Consider the following 19,502-nt stretch of genomic DNA (forward strand, 5'->3'; position numbering starts at 1 on the left):
ATGGAAAGGCTTCTCGAGTTTCAAACCCAACTCTCTAAATAAAGGGTGCGGCAGCTTTGGTTGGTCTGGGAGCTAATTTTGCCCGTGGAATCTGTTGCAGGCTGCACTGTCCCCACCACCAAAATTCAGCAGCAAGTTTTAATGGCCCCCCCCTCCAGTTTGCTGCCTAGTTTCAGTGTCACACTACACATATATACAAAATTTCTTCTTGCTCTAATGGCATTTATTAGTTTAATAATGACTGCTTAAATGAAAGCATCAGTAGAGGGAATGTAGAGGTGGCAAAAGTAGCTTAAGGACCATATACAGTCTGCAAGTTATGTGTTGCCTTCCGATTCTAAATGATCAGAAATAAACTGTAACTGAAAAGCTATAGAGATTTCTGCAGGCTTTAACAGATCTCATTTCTTGAGTGAAGAATGCAACAAGATGCTAGGGTATATGCAAGTTAGGCCATCTGCTGTCAGCTGGTACCTTACCATCAAGCCAGGAGTCTGAGAAAACCCATTGAAAGACACAAGAAACAAATATAAACTTGCATGGTAGAAGCAAGATCGCAAGTAACTGTCTTTATATTTACAGCCACTGCTGGCCATCTACATTCACATAAAAATACAGGGGTCAGTTCTCAAAACAAATAAAACAATGTTCTTCAGTATGATCAAAGCTCAACATATCAGTAAGGTAGACAACAAGAATGGTGTGGAAAGGGATGTGGTCTCCACATATTAGCAGCTGCATGGGTCAACATGGTATTGCATATTTGTGTTCTTGAATCAAGTTACTCAGATTTTTGTGCTGAAACTCAAGAACAGAAGGTAAATTAATTCCAAAGTCTATGTTCTTGTCCTTCTTATTTTGAGTACAAAAGTAGAACATAAAATGTACAAATAAACTAGATGCCCTTGTAAAAATGTTTGGAGCGTAGCCCTTTGTTACTAAGCTAAACTCAAACTGCAAGTGCAAACAATGTGTCTAGAAGGAGAAAGGCTGGTACCCTGGGAGGTTTATGTTGGGCACTCATTCTCAAAGAAGAGGAAATTGGCATAATTAGATAGTGTTTTATTCAGGAAATAAAAATCTAAGAAGAAATGGAGTGATGGTAACAATGAGATGAGATGACAAAAAGCAGTCAGATGATATAATACAATATAGGATTAAATTACATCAACAGGACTTCAGGAAGAAAATATCCACATATCCATATATCCAGTTTATGTTCCAACTAGAGAGGGAGAAGAAGATAACACTGAAAATTCTATGCTGGCATCCCTAAAATTCAAAATAAGAAATGTTGATAATCATGGGCAATTGGAATGCAAAAGTAGGAGCTCAACTAAAAAAATGTCAGAAAATTTGGCTAACTTTTTTGGGGCTGAGTGCTCCCACTAAAAGTTTTTCCGGCACTAGGGGTGGGATTTCCAGGGTGGGACTTCTCCTTCCACACCAACAGCTGGAGGCTGGGAAAGGTCTGGGAGGAGGAGGAACAGTCATGTGCCTGTTCTACCTTCTCTCTGCTGGGTGGTGGGCCAAATGGCGTCGTGTGCCATCTCTGACACATGTGCCATAGGTTTCCTATCATGGACCCAGGAGAATAGCTTTCTGAATTAGCTCACAAAATTCAATAAATTGTTTTCCTGTTTCATTTCTTGCAAACATGTTTTTCAGAAGACAGTCATGGGTATAGACATGACACAATGGCCAACACATAAATCAAACAGACTACATAACTGGAAGCAGAAGAAAAAGAATAATATTAAAACTAAAGTAATGCAAAATTCCACTAAGGGATGAAACAGACTACCCGAATCGAGTGGCTTGTCGCCACCCCTTTGAGTGTTGCACTGGGGCAGTGGCAATCACATCCTGCGGCCCCAATCCAGCATTTTTGGCCCCTCAAAAGAAACAGCAAAATGCTATTCTTTTTTTGGGGTGGAAAAAGGGCCCCTTTGATGCCACGGGGACACTTTTCAGTGCTCCTTTTGGAGTGCGACGTCTGAAGGCTGGACCAAAGGAGTGTCATAATGGTGCCTGCTGTGTAGTCTGGTGGGCAGTGTGACACCGGCTTAGGAGTGGCATCAGAGAGTGCGTCATCCAACTGCCAGGCCCCCCTCCCCAAAGCCGGTGCTTACTGCTGGTCTACACAGGCTCTACAAGATTAAATGATTGCTCTGATCTCCCATACAAGTAAAGGGATGCTTATAATTTAATAAGAACGACTTTTACCATATATGAAATGGCAAATGTCAAATGACCAAACTGGGTTCAGAAAAGGAAAAGCAATAGAGAGCATATTGCAAATTTTGGATGGCTAATGGAGAACATCAAAAAATTTCAGAAGAAAACTAATCTGTGCTTTACAGAATACAGCAATGACTTCATGTACATCATGAAAAACTATAAAGAAATAGGTGTGCAATATCGCTAATGTATAACCTATATCTAAGAGGTTATGGTCAGGCCATAGGAGCCAGCATGGCATAGAGGTTCGAGCATTGACTTGAAAGCACGTAACAACTCTATTCTCAAAATGCCCAAGGCAGCAATAGGCAGAAGGATGTATTCCCACTTAACTCTACAAGATATCTTCATTTCACCAACAAATCATTATGAACTAAAAGATGCACCTCCCAGTCTATGAGACAGAACTGAAGCGGAATGATTACAGCAAGTCATTTTTTCATAAACATTTTGCTTCTGTCTGCTTGTCATGTAGGTCAACATGGCTCTGCTGCCTCCCTTCTTTCTTTGTCTTCTTGTCTATTTGGCCCTGCTCAGATTTTGAAAGATCATTAAGAACACTGTTAAGAACACTGTTAAGAACACATATCTAATAACTGTTGCTCACTTTCTGCATTAAAAGCGGCAGAACATCCCTAAAGGTGTAGAGCATGAAAGGGTAAGGCCAATCTTATCTTTCTCTGTAAGACACTAATCTATGCATTTGTCCTGACTGGAAGGAGGAGAGTACAAAGAAGCAATTCATGCAGAGACACAGCAGTCTCTATGGGGAATACTGTATTCGTCTATAAGTCTAAAACTTTACACCCAAAAATTGACCCCCCAAATCCCAGGTCTCTCTGGATCCAAGCAGAAAGAGTCTTGGGTTGATTGATATGTTTAAGAGACCTCTCCCGCCCACGCATATGGCTGAAACGAAAGCTAAAACGATGAAGAAAAAAGCCTCAATGAGAGTCTCTCTTGCTATATGCACATATACACACACTGAAGGAGCCTCCAAGTTTTACCTTCGACCTAACCATAGGTCATGGCAAAGTCGCCAAAATCTGACTTCGACTTGTACACGAGGTCGACTTATAGTTGAATATATATGGCAGGTAATTTAATTGGATCAGGAATAAGTGAATGACACTTGGTGCAGAAAAATGGAAAATTACCTCAATCCAGTGAAAAGTGATTGGAAGGGGGAAATATCAGAGGAGTAATTCACCTTGAGATGCAATTGGCAGTCTGTTCTTTGGGTGGATGCTTGGTTTATTTCATTTATTTTTCATGGCATGTCCTGATACACTGTTTTGGGAAGTACTACTGCAAGTTATTTTCATAACCCACATAGCTTGGCAATAACAAGTCATTTTCACTGAGCTGTTGGCCCTTCCATCATTTATTTATTTGTAATGAGAAGACTGGTAAAGCTATTTGCAATACAGAAAACTGTTTTCTTAAAGAAGCAGAACTTTAATACTTGTCTTAAAAAGAAATGCATGAGTAAGTAGCTGGGTAGTGACCTCTGCAGTTCATAAACAAAAGGAAATACATCCCTAAAAGTATTTAATCAGGGCTTTCACATTGATTAAGAACAACTGAATATATTCACCGTAAATAGGTAAAAAAATATATTGTTAAATGAGCCATTTAGATTAAGTATTTTTCAGGTCTGTAACAGAATCTGAAGACTGAAAATGCACATTCTGCTCCTGCTACTTGTATTTATAATCTGGACACTGTTTTACCTTTGAAAGGGGGAACTAGGGTGGTTCAATTTCCAGTAAATAATTAGAGGGATTCTACCACCACCCATCCCCAAAAGCTGGTTCCCCTCGAACAAGGAATCCAGTTCTTTGCTCATATTGGGAGCAGAATCTGGGCTGGGAACACAGCAGCTGAAGCCTATGCTATTTAAAAGAGAGAGGCAGAAGGTGAAGGAAGAATAAATTGTCCTGCTCCCATCCACCACCTGCTTTGTAAAAAGAATAATAAAATATCAACAAGCCAAGCAGAGTTCAGACTTTAAAGATATACAGTACACTGTAGATAAAAAAATGTATCATTCTGCTCCCAGTCTCACCAGTTTAAAAGGCAACCAAGCAAAACTCACCTCAGCTTTGTTCTGCTTCTCTTCATATTCACTCTGTTCTTTCTCCATCCCAACTAGTTTAATCTTGAGGTCTGACACTTCTGCCATTAGATCTAATTTCTGTGTCTCAAGTTGAGTCCGACTTAGCAGCTCCTGCAAATGAAAGCATATTTTCAATTAGTGAATTCCATAATAGTGGGACAAGTTCCTTGGATGTTTCTGGACCAAAGTAACACTTTCTATCCTCCACTGAATTAATCCAAAACATTATTTAAGAGACACATACCCTTGGTTTTTTTGTTGTGTTTGGAATATGGAAACATTCAGAATTAATACCAGTATGAAATAAAGCAACTCTTAAGACTTTTTAAAGAATTGGGACATAATACAAATATCATATAGGAAGGAATTTTCAAGTTTACTGTAGAATGCAGAACAGAGTTGGATTGCTATGCCAATGTAAGCAATTATTTAAACATGGTTTAAAAGCTTAGTAATGAGTGTTCTGCGTTTTATTTTCATTATTTTCATGCATGTTAAGTTGCAAAGAGTTTAGGATTTAGTTGGTGAATTTGGAGGTTTTAGTAAACAACCAAGTGGCCATTTGACTTGGTCCATTTTTATTTTTTTCAGTCAGCTTTTACTTGGCACCTCCTGTCTAAGTATATACAGATCTAACACTCTCACTTGAGATTCAACTGTATAACCACAGTTCAGCCCATAAAAGAGGAAACAAATTTATAAACAACATGAGACCCTCTCACCATCAAATTCCTGGATAAAATTTCAACCATTAAATAAAGCCACAAAATACAATGGCCTTTCTCTGTTCCCCATATTCTCAAGTATTCCACTGGTACAATGAAAAAACAAGCTACTATATGAGGACTATTTAACAAGAATTCCGTTTCTAGCACCCAGCTGAATTCCTCTGGAAAGGGACTAAATGAAGTATGATTGCAACAGTTTCCCCCTCTGCTCTGAGGTATACAAACTCTGAAGACAGATCTCATGGTTTATAGCTAATCTGCTCCTTATGCCTTTGCCTAATCTTGTTTCAAATTCTCTTTCGTAAACCTCCCCCCCCCCCCCCGAATTACTCAGTTATAGATGTTGTTGTGGTTATTCATTGATAAGGAAAAGGTACAGTGCACATGATCAGACGTATTCTCTTTCTAGCTGGCATTTCACATTATCCAGGACTTAAGTCTTGGCATTAAAAACAGTCTTGCTTCAAAAAGAAGTTTCTGAAGCCTGTGCCAAATGCAAACGAGGTCAACTAAAAATTAAAACCACTTGAATCCAGCACAGAACATTTCTGCATTATGCCATAAACAGCAGAGTCAAACTACTGAATGAAGCTAACATTTAGTTATGAAAGCAAGCAGACATCCCAGTCCAAAGCATTAGAAGGCACTTGATCAAACAAGTGCAAAAGGAATAATCATAAAAGAATTTTGTCACCATATCATAATAAGGAGCCCTGGTGGCACCGTGCTTAAATGCTGGTACTGCAGCCATTCACAGCCACAAGGTTGTGTGTTTGATCCCAGGGACTCCAGGGTCGACTCAGCCCTGCATCCTTCCATAGGTCACTAAAATGAGTACCCAGCTTGTTGGAGGCAATTAGCTTACACACTGTAAATTGCTTAGGGAGTGCTTAGTTTACTGATAAGCAGTAAAAAAATGTACTTGCTATTTCTATATCTGAGAAATGCTACACAGTGAGTTTAAAAAGTGAACAGTATGGAAGCAGTTTACTATCTGATACTAGTTCACACACAGATTTGCATGGCTTGATTTTATGTTGACATCTATGACACAGACACACCGCAGCAAAACTTTCATAATGCTTTTAAATTATACATGGGTTCACCCCTTCTCTGAACATTTATTTTTTAAAGTAAAAACTCCATTATACTGTATTTCAGCGATGCTATTTTGATTTTAACCAGATGAAGGTTGTGCTCCAGAAAGTCTACTGAACTAAAAATTATCTGAAGTACATCTTAAAGAAAATGCCATCATGCAGTTGCTAACATGTGGAAGCAATTATTTCCATCTTCAAGCAGATGCTTATGTCGAACAATTCATTAGTGGAATACGACCCACTTTGTCATGTGGAAATTACAGAGTATTCCAGCGGTATGATGCAATTGGAAGGGAGCATTAATAAATACAGACAAAGAAGTAAAAGTACAGGTCTGCCTTATCGCTTTTGAAGTTAAAGATAGTATGTGTCATGTGCAGAGCTAATTTTGGCTAAGGAAGCTTGAGAAGGATCTGTAAAGAGTGGCTCAGAGACAGGCATATGGAATACAGTCCGTATTCTTTATTGTCTGCATAGACAAGCATTATGCTTTGATAATATACCTGACAAAATAATTCATTGCTGTGTTCCTTCAAGATATTTCTGGTTTATAGGGACTCTAACGCAAGCCTATAATGGGGATTTCTTGACAAAATTTGTTTAGAGAGGGTTTGCCATTGCCATCCTCTGCGACTGACTTTCCCAAAGTGATCCAATCAGTTTCCAGGGTTGAGTGGGGATTCAAATGCAGGTCTCCCTAAGTCCTAGTCCAACACTCAAACCACTACACCACACTGGCTCTCTAACAAACTAAGAGCACTAATTTATTCAACAATATAAATATATATTTTACTACTAATCAAGAAAGCTTCCAAGAACTGTTTTGCTTCTTGTAAAAAAAGAGTACATAACAGAGTACAATGATTTAAAAACTTGAATGATACATAACTTTTTTATTGTACACATAACAAAAGTCATGCAATATATTAACTTTCTGTTTTATTTTTAAATTAATATTAATTTGTAAATTATATCTTGAATGAGGTTGCTATATTTTGTCCCAATTTAAACTAAAGATATTTTTTTATTCCAAGTAATAATATTAATGAATTGAAATCATAAAAGAGCAACAGGACAAACATGATTCAACAGTGCCATCATTTACAACGACTGAGAAGGTGTATTCTTTGATTTGAAATATACATTTTATCTAAAACAAGTATTATTTATCCAAATATGAAGACTGCATTTTAAAGATACCGTAGTCACAAATTTCCATTATCTAAGTTGTTTAGAAGACAGAAACAAGAAGAAAACTTGGATGTATAGCTAAACATCTGAAACAAAGATTTCCCTTTACACCACACAGCATTTCAGACATATTTTCAGGAGGATGTGCCACTGAAAATTAAAGCTGATACACTTCTTCATTAAAGCAATTTAGGGGAAAAAAAAACCAGGCTCAGGTCCTACCTGATTAGTAACATTCAGCAAGACTCACTGCAGCATAAGGGTGGTGCTTTAAAAGATCTGCGTGTCAACTCAAGTGAATATCCCGTTTCTACCACAGTTAAGTCAAAACACAGCTGAGAATGTGACTGACTTGCACCACTTCAAGATTGCACAGTAACAGACAGTGGGTTACAGCTTTCCACATCACTGTTTACACACTACGTATCCAAGAAAAAAGGAAAGCACCAATTTGCCAGGAGATGGTCTGTTTGAACACTTAGTCCATTGCATACACACACACACGTAGCAATTTCACACACAGAACACAGGCGCTCAGTCATTTCAGTGCTCAGTATGAGCTCCAGAGCATGATAAGAAAGCAGGTAGACAACACCTTCCTCTTAATCCAAACTATACTAAAGGCCACAGGATTTTCCTTCCCAGAAGACAATAAATGGAAGTTAATAAGATGCCAAATAATTCTTTTATTTGACATTATTTATATCCTATTTTTCCTTCATGGCATGCAGAGCAGTGTATATAGGGCTCCTGGATTAAATGCATGCAGGGTGCCTAATAATCACTGAGGCACTCTCTAGCTTGCTTAGCTCTAGAATATTGTTAGTGCATCCTGGGTTTAAAGTGGAAACAGATACTTTGCTGCAAAATATATGTGCCCACCATATACACACACCACAAAAACTATCCAAAATTTAAATAATAAAAACTTGAAACTGCATATTGAAACAATATTATGTACAGTCAGAAGCTGGCAAGTTCTCAGTACAAGTTGAAAAGAAGAACTTCGGAAATGCAATAGCAATGAATCATAGAATCATAGAATTGTAGAGTTGGAAGAGACCACAAGGGCCATCCAGTCCAACCCCCTGCCATGCAGGAAATCCCAATCAAAGCATACCCGACAGATGGCCATCCAGCCTCTGCTTAAAGACCTCCAAAGAAGGAGACTCCACTACACTCCGAGGGAGTATGTTCCACTGTCGAAGAGCCCTTACTGTCAGGAAGTTTCTCCTAATGTTGAGGTGGAATCTCTTTTCCTGCAGCTTGCATCCATTGCTCTGGGTCCTATTCTCTGGAGCAGCAGAAAACAAGCTTGCTCCCTCCTCAATATGACATCCCTTCAAGTATTGAAGCAACTGCTTTTGACTTGGAAACAGCGTATAAGTCCTTAAAGACATACTGTTGTTGTTGTGTACCTTCAAATTGTTTCCTACTTATGGCGGCCAAAAGGTAAACTTTTCATGTGGTTTTCTTGGCGAGAATTGTTCAAAGCGGGGTTGCTCTTGCCTTCTTCTGAGGCTAAGAGAGTGTGACTTGCCCAAGATCACCAAGTGGGTATCCATGGTTCAGTGGTAATTTGAACCCTGGTCTCCAGAGCCATAGTCCAGCGCTCAAAGCACTACACCATGCTGGCTCTCAATTTTGTCAGGGACCACAAGTGTCTGACCTGTATAATAGTTCTCCCTAAAGATTGCAGATGTGCTGATAGATTTCTCCTCTGTGTCCTGCAGGCATGCAGCGACCAAAACAAAAACTAGGCCTAAACAGATGTGTCAATGTTCAGCAGTGTCTGAGGTGCTTGACCCCAATAGTAGCTCAGAGCAGAGTGTGGAAGCACAACCCTGTATGCAGTATTTGGCAACAAAGCACTGACCAACCTGAAATAAGGCACAGACACAGTTGGCTTCTTCCAAAGCCCTTGGAGGCTTTTATCTTCCTGTTGCAAAATGTATACAAAGTATTTACAACAAAAGCTCTAACTTTTGTCAACACTGTCTGCTACAGTCCACTTCTCCAACAAGCACACTCTCCAAACTCTCCAACACACCAAGCTAACTCCTCTCTTCAACCCACACCTGTCCTGGGTTTCAGAGCCCTTATATACAGTGGTGATACCATTAGGGTTGACACTTGATGTTTGTTAACATTTACAGCCATAGAAATTATTTACCTTTCTTAAAGGGACATTTTACCCAACAAGATTTCCTGTTGAACCTGTTTAAATAATAATATGGGAGGAGTTCTGATGTTCAGAAGTTTGTTCTATGGCATGAAACACTATTAAGGCCAACAACAGTTATATAATAACTGCTCAGAGAAAGATGTTGTTGTGTTAAAGGCTGTTTGGGTCAATCATTCTGTTTTGAGCAGTAGTGACCCAGCTAGCTATCAAGGAAGCTAGTATGAAAAGCATAGGAACATCGATAACCTTCCATGAGTGCATGCCTCTAGCACTTGCTACTCAAATAATATACCATCTTCTCCATGCAGTGGCCCTACTGTTTCCTTCTTCTTCCTTTTGCTGTGGACATATCAATAAAAGCCCTTTTTGTTGTTCTTAACCTCTCTAGCAAGCCTGAGTTCATTCTGTGCTTTAGCTTTTCTGACTTTATCTCTACACATGCTAGCTATTTGTTTGAATTCCTTTTTCATGATTTCCCCCCTTTTCCATTTCTTATACATGTTCCATTTCAAACTTAGCTCAGTTGAAAGTTCCTTAGTCATCCATCCTGGTTTCTTGAGACACCTACCATTTTTCTTTCTCAGTGGAACTGTTTGAAATTGTGCCTTCAGTATCTCCCTTTTGAGAAACTCCCATCCATCCTGAACTCCCTTATCTTTTAGTCTTTCTGACCACGGGATCACCCTCAATACTTCTCTAAGTTTACTGAAATCCGCTCTCCTAAAATCTAGAATGCGTGTCTGACTATGCCTGGCTTTTCCTTTCCATTGTATAACAAACTCCAGGAGAATGTGGTCACTTCCACCTAATGATCCCATCACTTGCACCCCATTAACCAAGTCACCCTTGTTGGTTAGGATCAGATCCAAAATAGCTGACCCCCTTGTTGCCTCTTCCACCTTTTGGACCATGAAATTGTCTTCCAGGCAAGTGAGGAATTTGCTAGACCTTGAGGATTTGGCTGAGTTTGACTTCCAGCAAGAATCAGGATAGTTGAAGTCACCCATCACTACTACATCTCTCCTTCCTGAATGTGTGGTCATCTGTTCTAGAAAGACATCATCCAATTCCTCAGTCTGACTTGGGGGTCTATAGTAGAACCCCACCATAACATCCTTGTTGTTTCGCTCCCCTTTAATTTTTATCCAGATATTCTCCACCTGGCTTCCATGATTGATGTCCTGGATCTCTTCACTGGTGTAAATATCTCTGAGCTATAGTGCTATTCCTTCTCCTTTCCTGTTTGGCCTATTTCTCTTCAAAAGGTTATACCCCTCTATTTCCACATTCCAATCATGAGACTCATCCCAGTAATGTCTATTATATCATATTTGCTTTGTTATACTAGGAGTTCGAGTTCATCTTGCTCATTTCCCATACTCTGTGCATTAGTGTAGAGACAGTGCAGACCATGGGTCCCCTTTACTTGCAGCTTGTGCAAGTTTTTTTGCCTCCCACTGTTGGGTCATTGCACTTTTTTTCTTGTTTCCTCTATGTCTGTTTGACTATTTTCTCCAGCTCTTTCGCCTTCCTTAATATTGTCTCCCTCCCCCACGGAACTCAGTTTAAAGCCCTCCTGATCAAGTTCTTGAGACTATTGGCAAAAACATTTCTTCCAACTGGCGTGAGATGCAACCTATCCGTTGCAAAAAGTCCCTCCTCATGGAACCGCAGCCCATGACTGAAGAATCCAAATAGTTCTCGGTGGCACCATCTGCAGAGCCAGTTGTTCACATCCGCTATTTTCCTCTCTTACTGGATCGTGCCCATCAACTGGCAGAAGAGACAAGATGACAACCTGTGCATCCATTCCTTTCAGCTTCCTACCAAGCGCCTTGTAATCTCTTTTGATGTTCTGAAAGCTGTGTCTTGCAGTATCATTGGTTCCCACATGGACCAAAAGGAAGGGGTATTGGTCAGTAGGCTTGACCAGTCTATTCAGCCTATCTGTCACATCACTGATCTTTGACCTGGGGAGACAACAGACCTCTCGAGACATCGTGTCAGGCCTACAAATCACTGCTTCTGTACCCCTCAGCAAGGACTCCCCCACTACGACCACACGCCTCCTCCGAGACCTAGAAGCGACTGTTCCCTCAGGTGGGACTCTCAGGCTCCCTTGCTCTGTCTCTGAAGTCAGTATTCTGCTCTTCTTCATCCTTCTTGATAAGGGAAAGAGCTTCAAATCGATTCTCTAGCTGCAAGCTCCCAGAACAATCCCTTCTTGGCCTACTTCTCTGTGTGACATTCCTCCAGCTGTCTGCCTCCTGTGTATGGGAAGTGACCTCCTCTGCCCCAGCAACTTCCTCTGTGTGGTATCATCCAAGATCGTTAGTTTTGTTCTGTCCAGGAAATCATCTTGCTCCCTAATATACTGAAGTGTGGGCGAGTTACAGACCGCCCAAAATGGGCGGTCTGCCGGTGCCATCATTTGCTGCGCCGAGGAGCCCCAGTGGCCAAACTGCGCGATTCCTCGGCGCAGAAAAAAGAAGCCGCAAAAAGCGGCTTCTTTTTGCGACCCGGAAATGGCACTGCAAGTGGCCAATAGCGCACTTGCAGTGTCACTTCCGCTGCACGACGTGCGGATGCTAGCCGTCCGCAATGTCAAGATGGCAGTGCCCGTGTAGAACAGGCTCCGCCATTTTGTACGCACTTTGCACGTACTAGGGTTAGGGGCGTCCGGAAAGGACGCCCTTTTCTAATCCTAGTACACGCAGAGCGCGTACTTTCCACCTGTGCGGAACGGGCCGTAGCTACTCTGGACTCCAGCTGCTGTACTTTCTCCTCCAAGAATGCTACCAACTTGCACTTGGTGCATGTGAAGTTCTCCACATTTGTAGGGAAGAAGGCAAACATCCCACAAGTGTTGCAGGTGACTGCAGTGGTTCCATCAGTGTCCATACTGAAAAGTCTTAGGAAATTACTGGAACAGTACTGTGGGCTTCCTCCTAAAAAAAAAAAAATCCTCCAGAAAACACCAACGTTTAAGCCCCTGATGTTTCGTCAATTTGTGGCAGTGAGCTCAATCAACTCTGCCTCTGCTGTAGATCTCCTTGGATGAAAAAGAATTTCTGGGAGGAGTGATATAGAGCTAGTCTGCTAGCTCCACCCCTAGTGACTCACAGATGTGACTCACTGAAGCTCCACCCCCTCTGCAACAAGCACACTCTCCCTATAGTTTTTAAACAATGTAAACAGTCACCACTCAAAATGGCTGCCCAGCTACCTCTCTCCTCTCTGTAGCAGGAACTGGATGTGGCCTTCTCCTTTTTCTACTTCACTCTATGATTCCTAGCATTAATGTTTTTCCCAGTGATTTATGCCTTCTCATGATGTGTCCAAAGTACGATAATCTGAGTTTTGTCATCTTGTCTACTAGGGAGATTTCTAGCTTGATCTGCTCCAAGACCCATTTGTTTGTCTTTTTGGCTGTCCATGGAATCCTTAGCACTCTTCTCCAACACCACATTTCGAATGAGTTGAATCTGAATTCTTTTACTATTTCTATTTCTTCATTGTCTAATTCAAATTTGTGTAGATTCTCTGTGGTCATTATATTTGTTTTCTTTATGTTCAACTATAGGCCTACCTTTGCACTTTCAACACTTTAGGATGTTTGAAAATTGTGCAAGATTCTCTCAAAGCTACTATTCTTTGCAATGCAGATTCCTCACTATTGGGAAACATGTTTTTTTCAACATGTGAACAAAAAATCACAAATATTCTTTCCATCCCTAGTCCCCATGCCTCTCATAAGTTATTATGAATTATTATTAATGATGACCCTTCCTTGGTCAAAGTGTATGTCAAGGTGTGCAAGCTCTGGGGCCAATAGGCCAAACCAACCCTCTATGCACAAAACCATGAGTGGCTGGAAAGTCATCTCCAGTTGCGTGTGTGTGTCCAGACAAATCCTTTCTGGGCCAGGCAGATGGGAAGTAGATGGCTGCACTTTGTTATAAAGCAGAATCGTATCCTTTTTTCCCTTTTTTGGGGGGGAGGGAATGGGGACAGTTTGCTCATCTCTAGTCCTCTGGCACTTCATTCATTTGCCAAGATTTCTCAACAATGATAGCAAGTGGTTCTGAAAATATATGAGAACGTTCCTTCAACACTATGGGATGCAGTTTGTCTGGCCCTGCAGATCTGAATTCATTTAGGTTCACTAGGTGATTTCTGATGAACTTCTTGATTTGCAACCTGGATTCTTTTCTAAGGTCTCTGCTGATGCAGATTATACTCTTCTGTGGCCTGTCCCACAATCATGAAATTGTACCAACTAAAGTACCAACTGCTTAGATTCCACTGACCAACTTCTCCCTATTGGTTAGGATCAAGTCTAGGATTGCTGATCCCATTGTTCTTTCCTCCACCATTTGAAACAGGAAGCAAGGCACATCAGGAATTTGTTGGCAAGCCTATGCTTAGCAGAGCTAGTTTCCCAGCAGATAACAGGATAAGTAAAGTATTCCTGGCTTGGTGACCTGTAGTAAACTCCTACCACAATGTTGTTTTTTATTGCTCCATTTATTTTTACCCAAATGCTTCCCACTGGTCCAATTTGATCACTCTGATGGATTTCTGTACAAGTGACTTTGTCTTTGACATACAGTATAATGCTACTCCTCATCCTTCTCCATCAATTCTTTCTGATCAGATTATATCCTTCAGTGGTTATATTTCAGTAACAAGGGTCACCTACCAAGTCTCTGTTATACCTATAAAATCAAATTTATCTCCCTGCAGAAGAACTTCAAGCTCATCTTGTCTATTTCCCAGACTCTGTGCATAGATGTCCAAAGCATTGTTTGTTTTTATGTTTTACCGTACTGCGAATTTTACTGAAGCTTCCATTCTTTCCCTAAGTTTCTCCTCTAGAATTCACACTCTTGTGTTGAGAGTTTGCTTTTGGACAGATGTTTAAGCCAGCCCAAGGATTCAGTTACAGCCCTTTTGATCAGATTCACCATGCTTTTGCCAAAGACATTCTTACTGGTCTTTGTGGGATGTTGCCCATCTGTAGCCAGTAGTGCTTAACCTAAGAAGTGAAGATGTGGTCCCAGAAGCCTAATCTTTGCCATCAACAGCGTTTGAGTAGTAAATTATTCACCTGCAGTATCTTTCTGTCCCTATGTGTTATCTGTCTTTCACTGGCACCACCTGTGCTTCTAAACTCTTACTTTTCCTGCCCAGGGCTTCATAATCCAAGGTGATCTGCTCAAAGATGTTCTTTGTCGTGTTGTTGGTGCCCACATGAAACAGAACAAAGGGGTACTTTCCCCATAGTGGCAGACTAAGGACCTTAGTTCTTCTTCTGCCCTCATCTGTTGCTGCAGACTAAACAAGCCATAAATTAATCACACTTAGACTACAACATAATCCATACACAATTCAGGATTGTTGGGATAATTTTCTCTGGAAGATTTCCTGCCAAATAAATAAATAAATAAATAAATAAATAAATAAATAAATAAATCTTTTATTTATTGGCCTCCCCAAAGGAACTGAGCCCTTCCCAGAAGGCATCTGGCTCCATCCTGGCTTCTGAGGGAGAGAGGGGTGGGCCAATCCCATCAGGCCTCCCCAAAGGAACTGAGCCCTTCCCAGAAGGCTTCTGGCTCCATCCTCCACTCCCTTCCCCTTTTGTGTCATGTCTTCTTAGATTGTAAGCCTGAGGGCAGGGAACCATCTAATTAAAAGATTGTATGTACAGTGCTGTGTAAATTTACAGCGCTATATAAATAAAGCTTAATAATAATAATAATAATAATAATAATAATATTTATATCCCGCTCTTCTGTAGCAAGACAATCAGAGCGGCTCACACTAAAACGTCCACATACAATTACAATATCCCCCCTTAAAAAAGAATTAAATATATTACAATTAAAAGAGTTTAAAAACCAATTTATAATAAAGATAACATAGGCAGGGTGATAGTAAATACATGGTGTGAGGGGGTAATCAATCTGTGGCCGGGGCATTTATTTGGGAAAGGCCTGCCAGAAGAGATCCATCTTGACAAGCTTTTTTGAAGCTGTCTAAGTTGGTAATTTGACAGATCTCATCCAGCATTCCATAGCCTGGGAGCAGTTGCAGAAAAGGTCCTCTGGCAGGTTTCACCATTTTAATGAGGAAGGGAAGGGAATGGAATAGTTTGCCATGCAGAAACCAAAATGCATGTTAGCAGCTAATGTTACTAATAAGAAAGCAGGCCTGTCTTGTCAACCACCTCAGGTAACAGTTGCGCTGGGGGAGAAAGCAAAAGGAGCTGCATGTGCCAAGTGGTTGTCCCTGAGGCCCTAAGATAGGTCCGTTACAGACTGCCACTTTGCGGTGGTCTGCCGGCGCTGCTGTTTGCTCTGTGAGGGAGCCGCAGCAGCCAAACCGTGCAACTCCCTCACGGAGCAAAAAGGAGCGCGCAAATCGCGCTCCTTCCAGGAACCCGGAAGAGACGCCGCGAGTGCCAAAGCGCGCACTCATGACGTCTCTTCTGGGTTGGGACGTGCGGACGCAGAGCGTCCGCTACGTCAAGATGGCGCCGCCCATCTGTATAGGGCGCCGCCATCTTGACGTATCGGTTAGGCGCGAGGGGCAAGGCGCATCCGGAAGCGCCGCCCCTCATGCGTAATCGCGGCGTGAGGACGGCGCCTCTTAGGCCCGTCTGTAACGCGCCATAGTTTACTGTCCTCAAAGGCAGTGGAAGATGATGTTTTGTGATCAGAGATGAATGATTAAATTCTGGGTCAGTTAGCTTTTGTTTGTAGCATGTGGGAAGCCACCATCTTGTTTTTTCCTCCAGGCAGAAAATCTTCTTGGCCAGGTTTGAGAGTGTGGGGATTTAAGATGCTTTGATTACTACTATCTAGCAATAATCTCCATGGAAGAAAATTCATCTTTGTCTATCTTTGTGTTTGAAAGATGGTGTGCACTGCAAAGATGAGTTCGAAAGCAGCTATAGGGGCGAGGCTGAAGACAAATGAAAAGGAATCCAGTTTGTGACACTTGGCAAATTGCCTTTTCCAAATAATTCCCTTTAAATTTAGTCACACCAACTGTTCCATGACTATACTGGGACAGAGAGGTCTATTATAGGAAGGATGTTACTAAAGCCTATAATAGGAAGAAGCCAAAGCAAAGCTCCAAATGACTAAATTAAGATATTGTTGTGTACAATGAAGGGCAAAAAGATACTTTGATTCCCTGCATGCAGGATTTCAAAAGCTGTTTTTTCTTTTTTGAGGAAAAAAGATAAAGAGTAAAGATGATTCCATTATTTTACTATAAAAATAGATTACCATATTATTCCTAAGGAAAGTGACTTTTGTGTTTTAATTTTGCAGTGGAAAGAAAAACTTGCCCTGAGAAGGATTTAAGAATGCTAGAAGAATACAAGTGTTTTAGAATTTAGCTGCTACAATGTCAGAAGGAGTCCTAAATCCATTTTCACCTTGCATCTCTTCAAGCTCTTTACTGAACACTGTTCTTTTTGTGTCACATTACAATACTGATACCAATTTTCACACCTCTTAAGATACTGACCACCTGCTCACACCCACACTGTACCTTGATGCAAGGGCCTCTTGGGCAAGGCAGGCCTGGAAGGAACAGAGCAGAAAGTCCTCCAGACTCAAATTCTTTCATTAAAATAACTGAAGTGTTGGGACAGGAATGGAGACACAATGGGAAACAAAATCCTGGGCTACACAGAACTTTAGCCTATTTGCCTTGGCTGTATCTTATGACTGAAACGCCATCTCACAAAAAAACAGGTAACTAGTGAAAGTGTAGAAAAATATTTAAAAGTACATAGTTTGGGGAGCCGGTTTGGTATAGTGGTTTGAGTACTGGACTGTGCAGACATAGAAACCCACTGTGTAACCTTGGGCAAATCATACTCTTTTAGCCTTAGACAAAAGCACTGGCAAACCTCCTTCGAATGATTCATGCCAAAATCTTCAATAGGGTTGTCATATATCAGAGATGACTTGAAGGCATAAAACAACAATAAGAGACAATGTGTTTGGGCAATGCTTTATCACCATGATCATATGTTCACTACATTGTGATACATTCACATGCACATACTACTGAAAGCAATTTAGCACACTGAGAGCTATAGCAGCATGTGTGTGTGTGCACATGTAAGTAATTCCCTTTAAATTTAAAAATTCAGGCAACTGAATTCCACACAGACACACACATTTTGTAGCTACTAATGCAATCATCAGATCCTGTCTGATCTTGGAAGCTAAGTAGTGTCATGCCTGGTTACTACTCAGGTGGGAGACTGTCAATAATAACCAGGTGCTGTAGGCTATACTTCCTGGGAAGGAATTAGCAAAACCTCCTCTTAGTATTGCTTCCCTAAGAAAACAGGGAAGGACACATACATCCACAGAATAAAAAGGCTCTGAGTGTTCCCAAGTGATTTCCAATCAGTATATTTATGTGGTACCATGAGGTCAATCAATTATTTATTATATTAATTTCTATCCTGAAGCTTACAGTCTAAAAAAGTACAATTAAAAACTTACAAAAATGACAATTAATGTGGAATTTAACTATTACAATATCAAAATAGATCATTTGTTTAAAAATATAATACAAAGAGATAAAAACACTTAAAAACCATGCACATGCACATACACAACACATGCACTTTATGCACCTATTGTCAGACTGCATAGGATCCTAGAGTAAATAAATGTTTTCAAGATATAAAAATATGACTAAACCAGCAAGAAGAGAACAAAGGCTGCAAAGAGATGTAATAAATAAAAAAAAAAAAAGGGGGGGGGGAAGCACACACAGGCACACATGCAAATTGGAAAGTTGTTTGGTGGGGAAAAACAAACTGTTTTCACTTCCCAGAAATAGCAGCTTTCACATTGAAAAGTACATATCACAGAAATTTAGCACAGTACTAATTACAAATACTGCTTACTTCCTGTATTGCCAAAAAAGAAGAGGAATTCCCCTTGAGTTACCACAGGAGTTTGTAAAAGGCAGGCGGAAATCAGCAATGAAAGTGCAGCATGGATAACAAAAGCTTGTTAGTTTACAGTGCATGAAAATAATCATGTGTGATGGTCTGTGACCACTTCAGAAGTCTATTTAATTTACACTTGCTTAGTTAGAATGTTATGCAACCAGGAAGAAAGAAGTAGTTAAATTAGCAACAACTGAAATAGAAATGCCATAAAGCCAGAGCAGAGCAAGCTTGCATAAACAAACAAAGAAAAAAGATCAAAGAAGAAATAGAGTAAGTAAAACATTGTGCGTAATTGGTTAAAGGTAAGCTACAAGAGGCATTGGTTGTGGGGAAAAAATTACACAGGCCAGCAAAAATGAGGGTCATAAAAACCTTTTTTAAAAGTATGCTGGTTTTATGGGACTTTGGCATTCTAAATCCAAAGATCACCTTATTTTCTCATCACACACAGTTTTTTTGCATCTTGCTTTGACATTTCTATGTTGTAATATGTGACTGAATGCAATGATCCTGTAAAGGGTAAGAAAGGGGTCAAAGTCCTCTAACAGACTTTTGAATCACTTTAATTCACTGATATGAAACACAAACATATGTTCAAAAGCACTAAAAGAAATTGTGCTGAAATACCAGCACCTGCACTTAATCAAAGCTGAGTAACACTTGAATAGATAAAAATATCGAATTTGTGAAAGAACTGTGTGTGGTATGACATTTTTATTGTGTTTTTCGAATTCAGCATTCAAAATACATTAAAATATTTACAATATTGGGGGAAAAAATTCATTGCACGCTTGTAATATCATTGTCTGGAGTGAAACAGAATGTAAAAGGATCATATTGGAAGCGATATGACAAAAGTGAAACCTGAGTTACTTCTCTCTACAAAACAAGTAACTGGATACTAGAGAGAGACACTCAGGGTGAACTGAGGGAAAAGCCAGCA

At 40.4% G+C, this 19,502-nt stretch overlaps 1 protein-coding gene across 8 annotated transcripts in view; it reads right to left on the bottom strand.

Annotated features, from left to right (window-relative positions):
• The window catches only part of LOC149314491 (liprin-beta-2-like), a 183,877-nt gene that overhangs the window by 58,827 nt on the left and 105,548 nt on the right, over nucleotides 1-19,502 (bottom strand). For 7 of the 8 annotated variants that reach the window (XM_089521240.1, XM_089521235.1, XM_089521234.1 and 4 more), the window contains one exon: nucleotides 4,340-4,471. In XM_089521240.1, the coding sequence (XP_089377366.1) occupies nucleotides 4,340-4,471 (132 nt within the window). Of the gene's footprint in view, nucleotides 1-4,339; nucleotides 4,472-15,796; nucleotides 15,862-19,502 lie in introns of those variants that run through there. The other variant, XM_089521239.1, reaches the window with a different exon arrangement.

Source organism: Sceloporus occidentalis, unplaced genomic scaffold (genome assembly GCF_023333645.1).
Source record: "Sceloporus occidentalis isolate IW3139 unplaced genomic scaffold, rSceOcc1.0.p SCAF_4, whole genome shotgun sequence".
Taxonomy (NCBI): Eukaryota; Metazoa; Chordata; class Lepidosauria; order Squamata; family Phrynosomatidae; genus Sceloporus; species Sceloporus occidentalis.